The following is an 18,417-nucleotide window of genomic DNA, read 5'->3' as shown; positions in this document are numbered from 1 at the left end:
GGACTGAATTTGGTTTCCAGCAAGAATTGACTCCTGTTACGTGTAGGAACAAAATTGTTACTTTTCTATGACTTTCTGTGATGTTTGTGCTTAATATTGTTTTTCAAATAATGATGCCTAAATTATTCACAAATAAAGCAATACAAAAATCAACTGTGTTAGGTACATCACATTAGTATGAAGGCCATCTTTTTGTGATTAACTTCTGCTTAATTAGATAGGAGGGTTTTAGGAAAGATGGGAAAGTCCATGACATGCAACAAACGTGAGCCTGATTCAAACCCACAACCCTCGTACATTAGCGCACACGGAATGTGCTTTAGCCTGCTAAACCCCTGAATGCCCATGAAGAACACGAGTAAGCAGTTAACCCTTTATTATCCAGGTGAAAAAACGAGCAAAAAATAATAATAATAATCTTCTTGCAACTTTATTATTGAAAGTTTTATCAATGCAATACTGAAATGGAACTGTAACAGTCTGTGGAACAGGATACTCTGGACAATAGTGCGATTTGGCTTTCAGTACCCTTTTTGATTTGTCAACAGTTGATTTCAAGTTTAAATATTCTTGACTTCAGACTCCATCTCTTCTAATAATCAGTATTTTGCAATGATGTGCGAACATCTTGTGTAAAATATCAAAATGGTATCAAAATACTGCTTGTTCCCTAGGAATAAAAAATAGTACAAAGGATTCAGTATAAAAATAATTTCAAAACTATAAAACATTGCAGACTTAATGTCGGCAATATTCAGTGGTTGTGTTGGGGAGCGGATAGGTGAAGAGGGAAAAGTCTAGAATGTACTTGGGCAGGAGTTCCCTCAGCAGCTTCTGTGGTAAGCTGCACAGGTAATAGTGCAACGTCTCTGCGGTGACTGGCTTGTACCACGTCTGCCTCTCTGGGAAGTGGACGTGAGGCGGCGCCCCGATCTGCTGTAGCGCAAACTCTGCGTCGCGTTCAAGGTGCTCGTAGGAGCCGATGAAGTTGTAGGACACTGCGCAGGGTTGGCACAAGTTGTATATCGGCATCCAGTGCTCGTTCATGCGCTCCACATCCTCGTCCAGCAGATAATGCACAAACTCTGCAAAGGTCACATCATCTCCTGTTACTGAGGCGTCCTTCGCGCGGCCCTTTCTGTACCGCTTCACGATCTCCACGCCGTACTTCTTCTGGTAGGCCTCGATCTCCCCAAACTTGTTCCTGTACGCGGAGAGGAGACGCTCCATGGGTTCCCGCACAAACATGAACTTGAAGTAGTGCTTGAGCCGGTAGCGGATCTCCTCGGACTTCAGAGAGGACAGGAACAGCAGGTCGTTGCGGTGGTCCATCTTGATGTTGACGTTCACACTCTCCAGGGCTCCGCTCAGGACCTTGAGGACCCTCTTCCAGTTGGAGCAGGCCACTTTGGGGACGTAGCAGTAGAGGAAGCGGTGTTTGTCATTTACCAGGATGTGCTGCAGCAGGGTCTTCCTCTGCAGGGGACTCAGGGACCAAACATTGTGGGGCATGTTCTTCTGGCCGCACATGGTCCGGATGGTGCGGTTACGGATCTCCTGGAGGATCTACATGTGACCAAAGAGAGCAAAGTGCCAAGGTGACTGGATGTTTTGAAGGCAGCAAGAGTTGGGAATGAACAATCAACACACTAATTTCTTTGTGTCAGAGGGTAAACCCACCTGTGAGTTTGTTTTACCCTTGCATGGGTAATTCTGAAAAGGTGGGTTATTGATTTGATGTTAGCTATGGTCAGACAGTGTGACCATAGCTAACATCAAAGCTGACTGGCATAATAACTCCTGATTTATTACACATTGCCACAGACCCCCATTTGATTGCTTTTCTCTGACCCAAATCTGACAGTTTTTTGTTAGAACATATGAATATTGTCCGGAATCCCATTACCATCTGTATTGTAGGTACAGAGAGATAACAGATTTAACAGTGAAATAATGAGCAATTCTTCATTATTCTCTAATTGTGTTAACTTGTGTGAAATAATGCAGACGTTTAAAGATTCTTCAATTTGCTGGGGACCCCCTGGAACACCCCCAAAGGTCCTCTGGTGGTCCCCGGACCCTACAATGAGGCCCACTGCTCTTTATCACTGAAAGCAACAACAACAAAAAAGCAACAGAGCCTTCAATCCTACAGCTTGCAACACATTTGCGTCACGTTTCCAGCGAAATAGTTCAACGAAGTCACAAGACAATAATCTCTGATAAAGACCAACGGTGCTTCTTTCCTGGGGCCTACTGTACCTGGAACTCTGTGTCTGCTGCAGCCGGGATGTGTTGCACAGCCTGTCTGATGTATTCGGACCGTTTGCCATTACCCCGAGGTGGAGGGGTCTCCATACTGTTCAGCATTCCTTTCTCTATCATGAGCAGCAGGCCTCCGGATGCTACGATCACGGCAAACGTCAGCACCGACGGCAGGACGGCGGAGCTGCGGCGCAGGGAGCCCGGGGCCCCCGCTGTCCTAAAGTTTATAACCGAGCCGCTCCTGGCTCCTCCGGTCCTCTTCACCGCGTACTCCTGCCGGCGCGGAAGCATCGTTTCTGTCCTGTGTCTGTCTGTCGGATAGTTGTTACTACGCGAAGAAAAACTGTTGGTTTTCTACCTACCACGTAGGCTATCCTCATAGTTAACTTCAGAAGTGGACCACTGTCAAGTCTGCGAGCGTAAAAAATAGCACGTCCGGTGTGTATTTTCAGAATATACCCCGGCGGAAATGCTGCAACTTTGTTTAATACATGACTACAGCAACCAATGTGCAAATACATTTGGAGGAATCTGGAGTAAATGAAAACACAACCCCACCTTCAACAATGTATTTTCACAGGTTGTATTTCATTTAGCTGACGAAGTCAATGTCAAGCCAGTAGCCTACAGATATATACAGTAATACACGCACACACGCACGCATGCACGCACACACACACACACACACGCACACGCACAAAGATCCGGTCAATTTTTCAAAATAAAAACATTGACAAACGTGTGTCTCAGTTATAACCCTAACCCTCTACCTTTGGTTAGGTGTTATGGCTTTGGTAACCTAATGCAGGCCTTGAATCAGACTGTGGTGGTGGTGGTAACTATGTTGATTGACTAATGACGAATGATTCATTAGCTAGTAGCTACTCATTAACTAACTATTAGTTTAACTAATAGTTAATGATTAGTTTACTAGTAGCCTAACTACTACATTATAACTACATTATTTGTGTACGTTATTGTAAAGTGTTACTCATTTATTTGCACAGGTCTGTAGGCTACAGTGTCTTTGAGCATTTCTTAAAAAACACATCTTTATTCCTGAAGTTATGGCTAACCTGTTTGTTTGATTAGGATCCCCATTAGCCATTACTCAAGGCAACAACTACTCTCCCTGAGGTCCACATATAACACAAAATGTTGAGAGGCTCATTATAATAATCTGTATACATGTTATACTTGCAGTAGGCTACAATCCTATTATACCATCATGTAGGCTATAGCCTAATCTATCTATAATCACTAATATATTTCATATAGGCCTACCCTAATAATATGATAGGCCTACATCTCATTATAATAATCTGATGATACTGTATGATGGTACATAGGCTACAGGGATGTAACTTGTCACCTAGGTGACAGTCACCCTTTTCAGCCCCAAAATAGGATATGGGTGGTTTTATGTCTGCCCTGGTATCTGTCACCTTTTTCACTATCCATGAGTTGCATCCCTGGCCATAACACTATATATTATTATATCAACAAACCACTACCATGTAGCTACCAATAATAAAATGTAGCCTACTGCTACTACAACAATAGCCTATATAACTCAATAAACTATACACATTTATTTATTATACTACAATTTATTATCTATTTGGAGTCTTAAAATTTTAACTTTTACACACTGTCTGTCGGTGTCTTTCACAATAAGGACGTCACAGCAAACAAACAAACAAACTCTTAAGTCCAAAATGGAGAAAAACCTATAGTTGTCCGAAATTAGATAAGAATTATAAGAATAAGAATACCATAAACTTTAAAGTGCGATCACTATAAACTCACTATAGGCTACCACAGACACACATAGGGAATATCAGTGTTTTTTCGGTAGGGCGGATGGATAGGCTATAATGTTTCCATTCAGCTGCTCCTTAAATTTCTACATAATTCCCTCGGAAAAACCACAGACTTGCGTTACAAAATCAGGCTCGCATCGTGACAAGGGCGCATTTGGCTGTATCTCCCTGCCCTGCTCTGCTCGCCTTTCTCTTGCAGCCACACCCTCCCGTATCCACCTCACATGCGTGCAGCTGTGCGGCGCGGGGCTGTCTGTGCGCCTCTCCGTGCGTGCGTCTCCGTCTCGGGCACCCGCAGCATCAGCAACACAAAAGGGTCGGAGCACCGTGGGCAACTTCAAGGCTGATCGGAAGGAGGAATCACGTCAAAAAGGTGGTGGCATTTTCCCCTTTCTTCCATTTGGTGATTGATCAATAGTGGCTCCATTTTCACGAAGCTTATGACCTTGTCACTGTATCCCACCTCTCATTTCTCATTGACCTGCACAGATATTTTGCTCCATCCTTCGCAGATGTGTGTGTGTGTAGCCTAGCCTACTGTAAAAAGGGCTGGGACTTACAATTTTGATCTGGCTGGAAATGCGCAAACGCCGATGCCAGTGTGCCAAAGTATGGTAGGCTAATTGATCGTTGTCCTTATTCCAAAATGACCGCTAACTGATTTAACGGCATTTGCGTGTAATATGTGAGCAAATCGAAGGCCAGATTCTTTGTTCTCCGTGCGCCTTTTATTCTGCAATTAATAGTGCTGTAATCCCTATGCAGCACGCCCGTTAATCTGCCATTAACGGTTACGTATTGACCATGTCTGTAGGTTTATAGACAGCTCGTCTGTATAGTCTACCTTTTTCCACGAAATCTACAGTAGCCTACCAGTGTCAGTCATCGAAACCACTGACTATCCAGCCTTTTGTATCAGCATTTGAGTCAGTCGGAAGATGCATAGGCCTACTGTATAGCATTCCGGTGTCGGCCTGCTAGCATATGTGCAAAAAACTGAAATTGTGGAACCCCCCCCCATCGCACATGTAGGCTATTTAGGCTATCTATGTGTAAGCCTCGTTTTCATCAATGCTGCATTCACTGTCAACTCAAATGACTTTCATCCTCAGACATAAGGGAGAGTGAATGGCATTTCGCCAGAAATTAATTCACAGGCTTGGAAGGAATCCTGCTGGTGTTCATTTGGTGCTATAGGTTGAGTAAACTGGTTGGTTGCTTTGATGGATACGTCTGCTTCACAAGGATACCTGGTTTTGTATTATGAAGAAGGCTACTATTGTAGGTTGGAGCTAGGTTGGAGTTAGCCTAGGTAAACCCAGCCACCACGTGACCTGCTCTCTCAGTTCCCAGTCACTAGTATAGTGACTGAGAACAGGTCTGAGAGCAGGTCACGTGGGGGATGGGTTTACCCAGGCTAGGTTGGAGTGATCACCTGAGTCATAATGGACAGGCGTATGAACTGATGCAAGGGTGATATTGGAGCAAAGTCATCATATTAGGTCCAGAGCTGTGCTATGTGCCATGTAGGCGTGTGCGCTTTAGAGAAGACATAGGGAAAACTGTCATGGCAAAGACTGTGCTTTTTCACCATTAATGATTCAAGAATTTAGTGTTTTATAAAGTACCGCAATGGTCAGTTTTAGGTGTTTTGCAGGGGCATACTTTTTGGACTGTAAGATATGGTGGTGTTAAATTACCATATTATCAATATGCAAATTGTCACTAATGAACATTTTTCCAGAGACCGTGCTTTTACAGTCCATGCAGAGATACACAGCTTAAAAAAAATCGGAATCATGTAATGGCCCTAGAGAAACTGCAACTACGAATTGAATTACTGTACTTTTAGAGAAAAACAATATGAGTCACTGGTTTTGTTTGTTTATATACAATACATTTGTACTCATATAGCAGCATATTAGGGTAAGTTAGAGCTGCACTATACCAATGTTGGCACATTTGTAGACTCTTATTCTTAATAATGACAATTTAGTGTGTGTGGAGGTGTGTAGCCTTTTACATTTTAAAGGCTTTATGAGTGAAGTATTATTTTATCACCATCAATAGTATCTGGCCTTCACTTTAGGGATTCATACCGTCTGCACATCTATATCGGTGCAGCTCTTATCTAAGACAGAATATGGTAATTACAGTTTACCTCTTTATTCCTTGTGAGCTCTGTTCTAATTTATTCAGTCCTCTGTGGTGCAAGTATGACATGACCAACATTTCAGAAATGTGGTTTATATACGTTCACACATGTCTATGCAATCCACTATTCCCACAAATATTTGGATGTCTTTTTTTTCTTTCAAAAAGTTATCTTGGAAAGATGGCAAGCCCTGTTTTACTGAGCTGCTAAGCAATTTCAGTACATAGACAAGATAAGAAAAAGCAGCAGGCTGAAGATGGAGCCACCTTTAGTTTGATGAGGTACACATACGTTGTCACTGAGACTATGAGGCCATTTACACCTGTCACTAACATGCGTTTTCTGTGATCAGATTGCAATCGGATAGTGCTTGACCACTTGAAAGTACAGGTGTTAAACGCCCCCAAGACACATTGAAGACGGATCGCGATCTGATCGGCCAAACCACTTCCGGAGGTGGTCAGGGACGCATTGTGACCACATTGAACACAAGTGTAAATGCAATATGTCCTCTCAATTCACATACTGTACAACAACAGTCACCACTGTTTTTCTGCTGCTCTACTCTATGGAGCTTCACTGATCGGATCGCAATCGGATCTCAATGTGGACACCGGAAGCGCATATTAATACCAGGTGTAAATTAAATCAGGTTAATGTGGTCAAGCACTATCCGATTGCAATCTGAAAACACATGTTAGTGTAAATGGCCTTTATGTTCATCCCACCATACAATTAAAAGGATTAGCCCATTTCCCCAATTTAATTATGTCCAGTAAGCTGTTTTTCTTGAAGCCCATCCTTATCCATCGATTGGTAAAATCTCAATAAACATTCAGATCTGAAATCTATATTAAAATCAACATATAGATAGGTCCTCTCATTTCCATGAACATTATGAATGGCTCACTACAGTACAAGTTGAGTGGCTGCTAGCTTGCTAATAATACAGAATTGCTGAAGGCAGCTGATCCTGGCCTCTGTACCTCTCTACACATTGTGATTAAGACTTATTCTTCCCTCATCCTGTGTGTGCTTGTATGCCTGCATCCAATGTGTAAGTGCATGTTTGTGCTGGTTTACTGGGGGGGCTTCTATTTATATACACAGTCAGGGAGCAGTCTGTCTTTGAAGTGCGATGCTGCTGTAATATAGGCGGCATCCAGGTTGGTAAACCCCATCATTACCATATCCCTGTGAGACTGCAGTGTGACCCTGCCAAAACTGGAGGGGGCTGTTCTATTACACGGTAACACTATGCTGATGCACACCCATTATGCTGCCAGATCAAGCTAATATAAGCATGAAATGAGGACGTTTCGTCTTTTGAAGCTACCGGATACAGGGAAGGGCTTTGATTCTCATGAAATAAAGTGTAGATTATGTACGCTAAGAAAATGACCGCTTAACACTACAATCCCACCAGAGTATCATAATGTGTATTGCATCTAGTCAGAGGTCAACTCAGAGGCTATGGGGTCATTTATGACTATAACATTATTAAGCCGTTGCGGCGCAACATGCTACAAACCATTATAATCGAAACATGTGCACACATTTATTGGTCCCTCACAATGAAAGGCTTTGTCTGCATCAGCCAGTCGAAATGATGAATGCTACTCTGTTCTCCTCCTCCACTGGCTATCTGGCCGGCAAACAAAGTGTCACTTTGTGCCTCCTCAGCACAGCAGCAACAACAGACACAGTAGAATGCCCATCTCTCCTCACCCAGCGCTCACTGCCCTATGCCTACTGACACACCTTCTCCCCTCACTGCCCTATCTCTACTGACACACCTTCTCCCCTCACTGCCCCATCTCTACTGACACACCTTCTCCCCTCACTGCCCTATCTCTACTGACACACCTTCTCCCCTCACTGCCCTATCTCTACTGACACACCTTCTCCCCTCACTGCCCTATCTCTACTGACACACCTCCCCTCACTGCCCTATGCCTACTGACACACCTTCTCCCCTCACTGCCCTATCTCTACTGACACACCTTCTCCCCTCACTGCCCTATCTCTACTGACACACCTTCTCCCCTCACTGCCCTATGCCTACTGACACACCTTCTCCCCTCACTGCCCTATGCCTACTGACACACCTTCTCCCCTCACTGCCCTATCTCTACTGACACACCTTCTCCCCTCACTGCCCTATCTCTACTGACACACCTTCTCCCCTCACTGCCCTATGCCTACTGACACACCTTCTCCCCTCACTGCCCTATCTCTACTGACACACCTTCTCCCCTCACTGCCCTATCCCTACTGACACACCTTCTCCCCTCACTGCCCTATGCCTACTGACACACCTTCTCCCCTCACTGCCCTATCTCTACTGACACACCTTCTCCCCTCACTGCCCTATCCCTACTGACACACCTTCTCCCCTCACTGCCCTATCTCTACTGACACACCTTCTCCCCTCACTGCCCTATCTCTACTGACACACCTTCTCCCCTCACTGCCCTATCTCTACTGACACACCTTCTCCCCTCACTGCCCTATCTCTACTGACACACCTCCCCTCACTGCCCTATCCCTACTGACACACCTTCTCCCCTCACTGCCCTATCCCTACTGACACACCTTCTCCCCTCACTGCCCTATCTCTACTGACACACCTTCTCCCCTCACTGCCCTATCCCTACTGACACACCTTCTCCCCTCACTGCCCTATCCCTACTGACACACCTTCTTCCCTTGGACTGTCTGACTGTACATGTGCTGGCACAACAGGTTATCTGCACTCACCAACCCACACTGTGCAGCTACATAGACCGTTATTTTCATAACCGGGTACGTCACTGCACATCGGAGTGCAATCTTTTCATCAATATGATAACATCAAAGGATATACACTTCCTCTCTCTGCCGCTCTCATATGCCCCCCCTCCACACACACACACACACACACACACACACACACACACACACACACACACACATGCTTGCACGCACACACAACCAAGCCCTTACTGCATGTGATACCTGACTCCAGGTAATGCCCTAGTTCCACAGTGACAGCAGGCAGGTGGAACGGCCACACACTCATAGATACCCTCGTACACAGCCGGTTGCACGAAGGTAAGAAGGCATTCTTATACAGAAAGTCTGGAGTAATTGCCCTTTAGAGAATATTGAATGTTAAGTTCAGCTTAAGTAGTCGTACTTAGTAGTTGTGGTTTGTTTGCCAGTTGCCAGTTACTAGTTAGGATTCCTATTTATTTCTTCAGTGCATTGGCTGCCTCTTAGTATGCCAAACCATTACCAATTAGGATGTTTTAATGATGTTTATTGATATTACAGTACTACACATCTGAGGTTGTTCATCTTTCGGTGGAAAACGTATTACAATGTCACTTGTGCATGTCACAAATCACAATGTCAGCGTATTGAGACGGTACAGTGGAAAAAAAAGGCCTCTGTTTGTTGTCATGTTACACACTGAAGCGTTATTAGTGAACCATTGGCTGGTGTGGTAACTATAACCTTGGTCATGTGATTGATGCTCTGTGTCACACATCCATTGTCTTCTTGCCTGCACCCTCTGGATATATTCTTTCCTTAGTGTTGGCTACTGCAGATGTTTGTTTAGCACCTCCAACCAAGTGTTTAATACAAGTCTTATCATTCTTTACAGTGGGGGATTTGCTCTGGGTCTGACATGCTGAAGGCTTGTTTGCTTGTTCACCAATTCAGGACAACCACAAGGAGCAGGCGTGTCAAGTCAAGTAGTGGAGTGTGTTTTTAGTGATGAGGGACTGAGCCAGAGCAGAGTGTCAGCTGATTCTGCTTGGTGTGTCTTTTGGTACCAAAGCGTTGCCATGTGAACCAGAGGCTGCTAAAACTTCAGAGAAAAGGCAAAGAATGAGAGTGGGACAAAGTTGGTGCTGATGAGACGGCAGTCCTCGTGTAAGGTTTCCTGAAGCTTCCCACACTGCCCGTATCATTGATAGTGATGAAAGCCTTTCGTCCTTCACATTCATCGTTTCTGTCCTTGTCCCCTCATCATCGGCCACCTTGATAGATCCACTTCCTGCTGTTTAGAAGGGCTTCTTCATCCACACCTCCACGTCACCCACATCCATGCCAAACTCCATGTCTTCTCCATCGTCTGTCCCTCACTCAGTCTCATGAGAGCCCCTGATGCCACGTAAAACAAAACCTAACAAACCCAAACCTGCTGTTTTTGTCTCTGTTCTGTATTTATTTCACCGTTTCTCCCCCAAGCCACCGGAGGCAGCAGCGACGTTCATCTGGGTAAAACGATCTTTGTGCAAAAGGGCAGATCGATGTTCCCTAAGGTTTTACTGCAGTGGTGCGCAGCCATCTCGAGCTGTGCAGCTGAACTAGGTAAACTGTTCCACAGCTCCACGCCGCGTCTGTCTGCTTTGTCGGCAAGCTGTTTACGCTGTGAAGGCTCTGGCACCTGCCTGACCCCCACCATGCTAAAGCTACTGAGCGCTGCCTTTGGACACTGGAGGTTGTCTGCGCCGTTTTGCTCCAGAGTGTCACCATCAAATGATGTTGAGCTGCTGAGGCCTTTGACAGCGCTGCAACGGAGCATCGAGTTATGCCCGCCGCCATACGATGATGCAGCTGTCCTTGTCAAAGAGCACATGGCCGCTCCTCGTGCTTCTCCCATCCCATCTGTAGTTCTGCTCCCCAAGCCTGTCCTCTGCAACAATAGGCCTACAAACAGCACGCTCCTAACAGACACAAACACATGATACACGCCACCATGCTCATTCAGGACCACATAGACACCTGCTCAATATTAGGACTGACAGTCGGGCTGCTTGAGCCTCATGCTACTGTAGCTCAATGCATGTAAATAGACAGACACAGTGAAGTGTGTTTTTAACTGATTCAGACATGCTGTCTGACTGTCTACAATCTACAATATCACTCTGTAAACCAGCAGACACAACCACTGTACAGTCTCTCTCCTCTGCTACACACAGCCGCCCACACACGCACGCACACACGCACGCACACGCACGCGCACACACACACACACACACACACACACACACACACACACAGAGTTCGCGTTCACACACTCCCACTAGCAGCCATGCTTGCTCGCTCCTTGTTCTGCACTGACCAGAGTCGGATGGGACAAAGAGCCATTCTGGGCGAGACATTTCTGAGAGGGTCTGTCAGGAAGGAAGCCCACGTACGGCAGGACGACAGGCTGCTCTCCCTGTCTCTCTCAGTACTGTCTCTCTCTCAGTACTGTCTCACCTCTCTCAGACAGTACTGTCTCACCTCTCTCAGTACTGTCTCACACACTCTGTCTCTGTCTCTCTCAGTACTGTCTCACACACTGCTGTCTCTCTCACTGTCACCTCTCTCAGTACTCTCTCACCTCTCCCAGTACTGTCTCACACACTCTGTCTCTGTCTCTCTCAGTACTGTCTCACACACTGCTGTCTCTCTCACGGTCACCTCTCTCAGTACTCTCTCACCTCTCCCAGTACTGTCTCACACACTCTGTCTCTGTGTCTCTTTCAGTACTGTCTCACACACTGCTGTCTCTCTCACGGTCACCTCTCCCAGTACTGTCTCACACACTCTGTCTCTGTCTCTCTCAGTACGGTCTCACCTCTCTCAGTACTGTCTCACACACTCTGTCTCTGTCTCGCACACTCTGTCTCTCTCTCAGTACTGTCTCACACAAGAGGAAGAAGTCTGGAGCAACTCGGGCCATAGAATGCCTTTTATTTAAGGTGCAGAGTAAAAAGACAACATTTCGACATCAGTGCGTCTTCATAAAGGCATTCTATGGCCCGAGTTGCTCCAGACTTCTTCCTCTTGTGATTTTGCATCCCTCCTGTGATGCACCGGACCTGCCTGTCTCTACAGCTGAAGCGAGGTGGGATTCTCTCTTTTTGCTACTGTCTCACACACTGTACTGTCTCTCTCTCAGTACTGTCTCACACACTCTGTCTCTGTCTCTCTCAGTACTGTCTCACACACTGCTGTCTCTGTCTCTCTCAGTACTGTCTCACACACTCTGTCTCTGTCTCTCTCAGTACTGTCTCACACACTGCTGTCTCTCTCATGGTCACCTCTCTCAGTACTGTCTCACCTCCTCTCTCTCTCTCAGTACTGTCTCACCAGTGTGTGAAACAGTACTGAGAGAGGTGACGCAGTACTGAGAGAGCGACAGAGTGTGTGAGACAGTACTGAGAGAGGTGACGCAGTACTGAGAGGTGAGATAGTACTAAGAGAGAGAGACAGTGTGTGAGACAGTACTGAGAGAGAAACAGAGCTCTCAGTACTATCTCACCTCTCTCAGTACTGTTTCACACACTCTGGTATTGCACCGCCGGCCCGAGTGCTTGTGACTTTTACACATATTTCCACTGCACAGCAGAAAACCTGTGGCTCGGCATGCTGGAGACTGCAGGGCTGTTGGGTAGAGGATGAGTATTGATAGTATTCTGTTACATCACCACACGGCCATTTTGGTAGGAAAACAACAGGTCATTGTGATCAATTAACAGGTGATTACAATCAAGTGACACAGCCAATGAGCTGTGTATTGTAGCGCCATATTGGTAGGAAAAAGGCTTGTGACATCATCGAAATACTATGAATAGCGAGAAGCAAAGAGTAAAGGTTCAGGGAACCGTCAGTCGTGGTTTGTTGGTTACTGTCGGCCTATAAGATGCAAAGTTGAATCATGAAGGTTCACGTGGCTTTACTGTGATGATGATTCATATTTCATCTTCATGGACGATCTCTCATTAAAGCAGATAAGATAGAACAAAGGGCCTCCCTGCTAATGTTTCACTCAGCTACTATAGATGATGGGGAAGAAACAGGAGCAGGGATTCTGTGATTTATCTTTCTTTAATACTTTGTCTTATTGTATAATGTGGTTTCTTGCTTATGAGAAAGGGATTATTTCTGTTTCATGTCAGTGATACCTGCATCCCCCGACCATTTAGTTGTGTTATCACTTAAGATGCATAATGTATGTTTGGTAAAAAAAAAAAAAAAAAAAGTTTGATCAAGTTTTTTTCAGATTTTTCTCCCATTTTCTCCCCAAGTGTACTTGGTCAATTCCCCCTGCTCTTTAGTCTTTGCTTCACAACCTCTGCCGATCTGGGGAGAGCTGTTAATAGACTTCCCCCGATAGGACTTATTTTTCACCTGACTGAGGAGTTTCACTGGCAGGACGTAGCGTGTGGAAGGATCACGCTATCCCCACCCCGCAAACCCCCACTAGTGCAGCGACCAGGACTCACATCCCCACCTTCTTCCCACCTGCAGACACGGCCGTTTGTGTCTGTAGGAACGTCTGACCAAGCCGGAAGTACTGCTACCGGGAACTGAACCCGGGTCTACCCAGACGCCCCAAAAAAACACCATTTGTGCACCAACGAGCCATAGCAGAGTGGCGCATCATGCTTTTGAAACAGTTGAGTTTTTATCAGGCAGGCCCTTAACAAGTAGATCACCAAGAGACATTCAGAGAGAGCTAAGGAGTGGAGCTTTATTGATGAGCAAAATAAAAGGCGAGACACGTGTAAAGTCAAACTGCAGCTGCAGCAGAGTGAGTGTGCAGTGCCCCGTTGCTGAACTCTCATGTGTGTCTCTCCTCTCTGTCGGAGCCGCTCTGCTCCAGCCTCGTCTCTTTCCTCCCCTCCCTTCCTCTGGCAATAAAACAGATAACATCCCCATGCTCACTCCCCTCTTCTCTCACCACAGCCAAGGTGTGCAGTGACCATGGCAACGGACGCCAAGGAAACTAAGCATGACATGCGTTTAGAGGTAACTGTATCCAAAGGCCCAGGTAAATAGGAAAAGAGTGCTTTATTTAGATCCCATCTTAAAGAGACGGTGCTTAAAATATAATTTATGGCAACACCACTGAGGTGAAATGAGGCCTCCGTTTGCCTCGGTTTACGGTTCTTTTTCACTGTCTCTTTAAGAAGTGCATGGTGTGGTGAAGGGTTTGACATGATAGCAGAGATTGATGGAGGCCATTAGATATGCTAGTTGTGTGCTGTGGCCAAGGTTAACTTCTGACTTGTGAGTTCTTTGTTCCTCCTTACCTCACCAGTTTTTATTTAATTACAGTTTTATGTTGGAATTTGATCACAGGGCGTAGGTGAGCACATGTATAAAGATTAGATCAGTGGTGTCAAGCGAAGAAAACAACGTATCAATATCAAAACAGCAAGAGGTCAAAATCGTGTCACACAGCACCTGTAATATTCTAGATCAAAGCCTAAAGATAAGTATAGTGGCAGTGACACACACACACACACACACACACACACACACACACACACACACACACACACACACACAGTTTTCATTTAGTACATCATCCTGAATACATTATTCCACAAAACATTTGCTGACTGTAATGTTAGTACAGTACAGTCAGTGAGCTGCTGCTTTGTGTGTGTTCGCCTGGCAGTGACTATAGATGTGTGAAACAAGTAGTAGGCGTATTCAGCCATGTGCTAAGGAGGCCGATTGTTATCATTCCAACCGAAGATCACACCAGGTGATTTCACACCTTTAACCAGAGAGGAGCAACTAAACAGTGACATCACCCAGTGCCAGTGTTGTAGTAGTCTCGCTGGCCAGCCTCCCTTCCCTTCCGTGAGAGGAGTCTGGCTGCACGGAAACAGGCTACTGGTATAAGCTCTGCCCTGCTCTACAGCTGCTCTCCCATTGGAGTGACTGTTTCAGTCGCTGCCGGATGTCTTCTCCCCGCTTATTACAAGCTTTGTCATTGGCTTCGACCATGTCAAGCAGAGTGGCTTCCGCTCCCTCCTCCCTGTGTGTCACTGTAAATAGTGCCCTGCCACCTCAGTGAAAACAACAATGCTAACTAGCTAGCAAGCTAACGGCAGAAACCTACACGCTAGCTCGTTGCTACACGCTGAAAATGGCAAGTTGGATTGTTGGAAACTATTTTCCAAGGGCACTGCCGCTAAGCGCCGCCCATCGCAATTCCACAATGGAGACCTGCGCCGCCAGACTCCTCTCCCGGAAGGGAGGGGAGGCTGGCCAGCGAGACTATAGTGTTGTAGTAGTCGAGTCCAGGGCCCGGACTCCAGTCCGATTCTTGGACTCATTTTCAAGATTCGTGACTCAACTTGAACTTGAGCACTGATGACTCAGGACTTGGACTCGAGCATTCGTGCATAATTTCTGACTCGGAAGTTGGAGACGAGGACTCAGACTTGTTAATTGACTGTTTTGATTTTGTTTTGTTTTTTGTATTAGGCCCTAATAATTTGGCATATTAGATATTGTCATATTGATGTATATTAATACTGTGACATTATTCAACTTTGTGCAAGGGCAGGCACGTGTATTCGACCTACATGCGGATTCACGCTCATGTTCAGTAACTCCGGACTCAGACTTAGGTCATGGGGACTGGACTCGGACTCCTCTTTGGTGACTTGGACTTGGACTGGAACACTGGGTACTCGAGACTCAAGATATTGTGACGTGACTACCACACTGCCTGGTGCAGTCTTTGGTGGAATGAAAACCTGTACACACTCAGTCCTCCATGTCACACAGTTGAATACCCCTGTAGTACACTAGAGCAGTGGTTTTCACCCCCGGACCTCAGCAGCAGAGTACTGCTGGTTTTCTTAATTGCATTCACCTGGTCTCCCAGGTGTAAATTGGTCCCTAATTACAGTTGGCTAGAATGAAAACCAGCAGGACTGGGTGCTGCGGACCAGGATGGAGAACACAGGAAGTCGCGAATGTGAGAGTTAACCCCGGCGGTACGTTGACTAGCTGCTGAGTGGAGTGCTGCTGAGTGGAGTAACACTGCTGAAAACCTGCCCTTTCTTGTTTCACGCATGAGTGTGTGAGCATGCCGGCGGCGGTGCATTATGAGCCACGTACCAGAGGAGAAACACTGGACCGACCCTGATGCTGGGAAAGCAGAACATCAGTGTCACACTGTAATATCACTCACTTTACTTACAGACTCAAGAGTGGGTCTGACAGAGCGAGTGGAGCATGTCATCGATTTCATCAGTGCCCTGCAGAAAACAAGTCTTTTCATTTAACTATATATATATATATATACACATATATATATATATATATATATATATATATATATATATATATATATATATATATATATATATATACATAGATATATGTTGATTGATTGATTGATTGACAGCTGATAAAGCAAGCCATCTCAAACATGAATGGATTTCTGAAAATTATTATTTTTTTATATGGGATACAGCGTTTCTGTATGGCATTGACGATATCATAGATATGGATAAGACTGGCACTGTAGTCCTGGGGGGAGAGGATTGATTTCCGCTGAGTGTTTTGATGCGATTTATGTGGTCAGGAGTCCGGAGTAGTGACACATTCAGTCCCAGAGGATAAAGAAGTTCCCTTATAGTCAAACCAGCACACACTGTCCTATTTTAGTTAAGCCAGAACACAGTGCATATTCCGTCAATAAAGGAATAGAATAAATAGTTGTATGACAAATATTTCCACACACTGTATATATATATATATTTTTTTTTTTCCAGTCATTGCTACACAATTGCAGTGTATAGTGTAAATATATATATTTAATTTAAACTCCTCTTCTCCCACACCAACACAAAGACGCACAGTTTGGATTCAGGGAGTTGGTGGAAATTAGTTGACTGTATCATATCCCATGATGCCTCTGGTGTAGTGAGCAGAATGCAGAGTGAAATCCCACACCAGTTGCTACTTATAGCTGTGAAAGGGATACCCGCAGAGCCCAGAGAACGCTTCTCTACACAGTGGTGTAGAGTAGCTTTGTAGCCTTGTAACCTCACCCACTCGGTTCACCCATCAGACCTCCACAAATACTCAGACATACACAGACAAAAACAAAACAGAGCCTGACTTTTGTAGATGCACACGATAATCAAATAACTGGGAATAATCAGGTAATGGCAATAATCTGATTGACGCGTTTACATACCACACTTTAGTAAAGTGATTCCCAACCTTTTTTGGCTTGAGACCCCACTTTAAATCACAAAAATCTAGGGACCCCACCCCAGACAGACATTAAAATTTCGGTACATCAGTAATACTAGGCATCTCGGCTCGCGCGCTATGCACACTCGATTCATAGGCTCACCCGCTGCGCGGCCTCACGGCCTCGCCTGCCCTGCAGCCAGCATACGCAGCTCGGCCGCTCCGCGGCCTCGCCCGCAGCTCGTCTGCTGCGTGGCCTCGCCTGCCCTATTGCCACGCGCGCAATATCTCCCTCTCTCCCTCAGTCTCTATCCCCCTCTCTCTCTCTCTCCCTTAGTCTCTCCCCTTTCTCTCTCCCCCTCGCCTATCTCTCCCTCTCCTCTCTCCCTCAGTCTCTCGTGTGTGTGTGTGTGTGTGTGTGTGCACTGATGACATCATCAGTGATGTCACAATGCCTATGTATGACATCACTGCATCAGTGGGACTGATGTCATCAGTGGTTTATGACATCACTGATAATGTTATCAGTGGGACTGATGTCCACTGTGGTTTATGACATCACTGATGGTGTCACAGTGGTTTATGACATCACTGCTGATGTCATCAGTGGGGCTGATGTCATCAGTGGTTTATGATGCTAGATTTATCCATATTGTACTATCAATGTTTATGACATCACTGATGATGTCATCAGTGGGACTGATGTCATCAGTGGTTTATGACATCATTGATGATGTCATCAGTGGGAGAGACAGACAGAGAAACAAACAGAGCCCTAGCTCCCAATACTGATGATGATAATCAGTGACATCATCAGTGACATCATCAATGATGTCACATTTAACGACTTTTTTCAATTCTGACTTTCATTTGAGAATTCTGACTTTAATCTCAGAATTCTGACATTAAACTCAGAATTCTGACTTTAACCTCAGAAATCTGACTATAATCTCAGAATCTTAAACTGTGTGTGGTGTAAAAAAACAACAACAACAACAACAACAACAGGAAAAATACCCCACCTGGAATTCAAATGGGGTCACCTGAAATTTCATTCAGTGGTTGGGAACCACTGCTTTAGCAAGTAGTGGGAACGCGCCTCAAAGTCTGAGACCGTGAGTGTGGACATTGGGATTGATTGGGTTGAATAAAAGCTGAATAAAACGGAAGATTCAGCAA

General features: G+C 45.4%; 1 protein-coding gene across 1 annotated transcript; it reads right to left on the bottom strand.

Moving 5' to 3' along the window:
• Positions 1-361: 361 nt before the first annotated feature.
• Positions 362-2,637, bottom strand: chst14 (carbohydrate (N-acetylgalactosamine 4-0) sulfotransferase 14). Its single transcript, XM_083647625.1, has 2 exons — positions 2,263-2,637; positions 362-1,566 (listed from the first exon to the last, which is right to left on the bottom strand). The coding sequence occupies exons 1-2, from the start codon at positions 2,554-2,556 to the stop codon at positions 739-741; spliced, it is 1,122 nt and encodes a 373-aa protein (XP_083503751.1). The 5' UTR covers positions 2,557-2,637; the 3' UTR covers positions 362-738.
• Between the last annotated feature and the right edge of the window lie 15,780 nt (positions 2,638-18,417).

The sequence above is a fragment of the Poromitra crassiceps genome (genome assembly GCF_964638095.1).
Source record: "Poromitra crassiceps genome assembly, chromosome: 12".
In the NCBI taxonomy this organism is placed as follows: domain Eukaryota; kingdom Metazoa; phylum Chordata; class Actinopteri; order Beryciformes; family Melamphaidae; genus Poromitra; species Poromitra crassiceps.
The sequence above is the reverse complement of the archived record's forward strand: the minus strand, read 5'-3'. Positions and strand labels throughout refer to the sequence as shown.

What these genes read in the sequence shown, in the direction of transcription:
- chst14 (XM_083647625.1), bottom strand. Translation starts at nt 2,556, where the DNA reads ATGCTTCCGCGCCGGCAGGAGTACGCGGTGAAGAGGACCGGAGGAGCC. An exon ending in CAGCAGACACAGAGTTCCAG is followed by an intron (nt 1,567 to 2,262) that starts GTACAGTAGGCC and finishes GGTCACATGTAG; the next exon opens with ATCCTCCAGGAGATCCGTAA.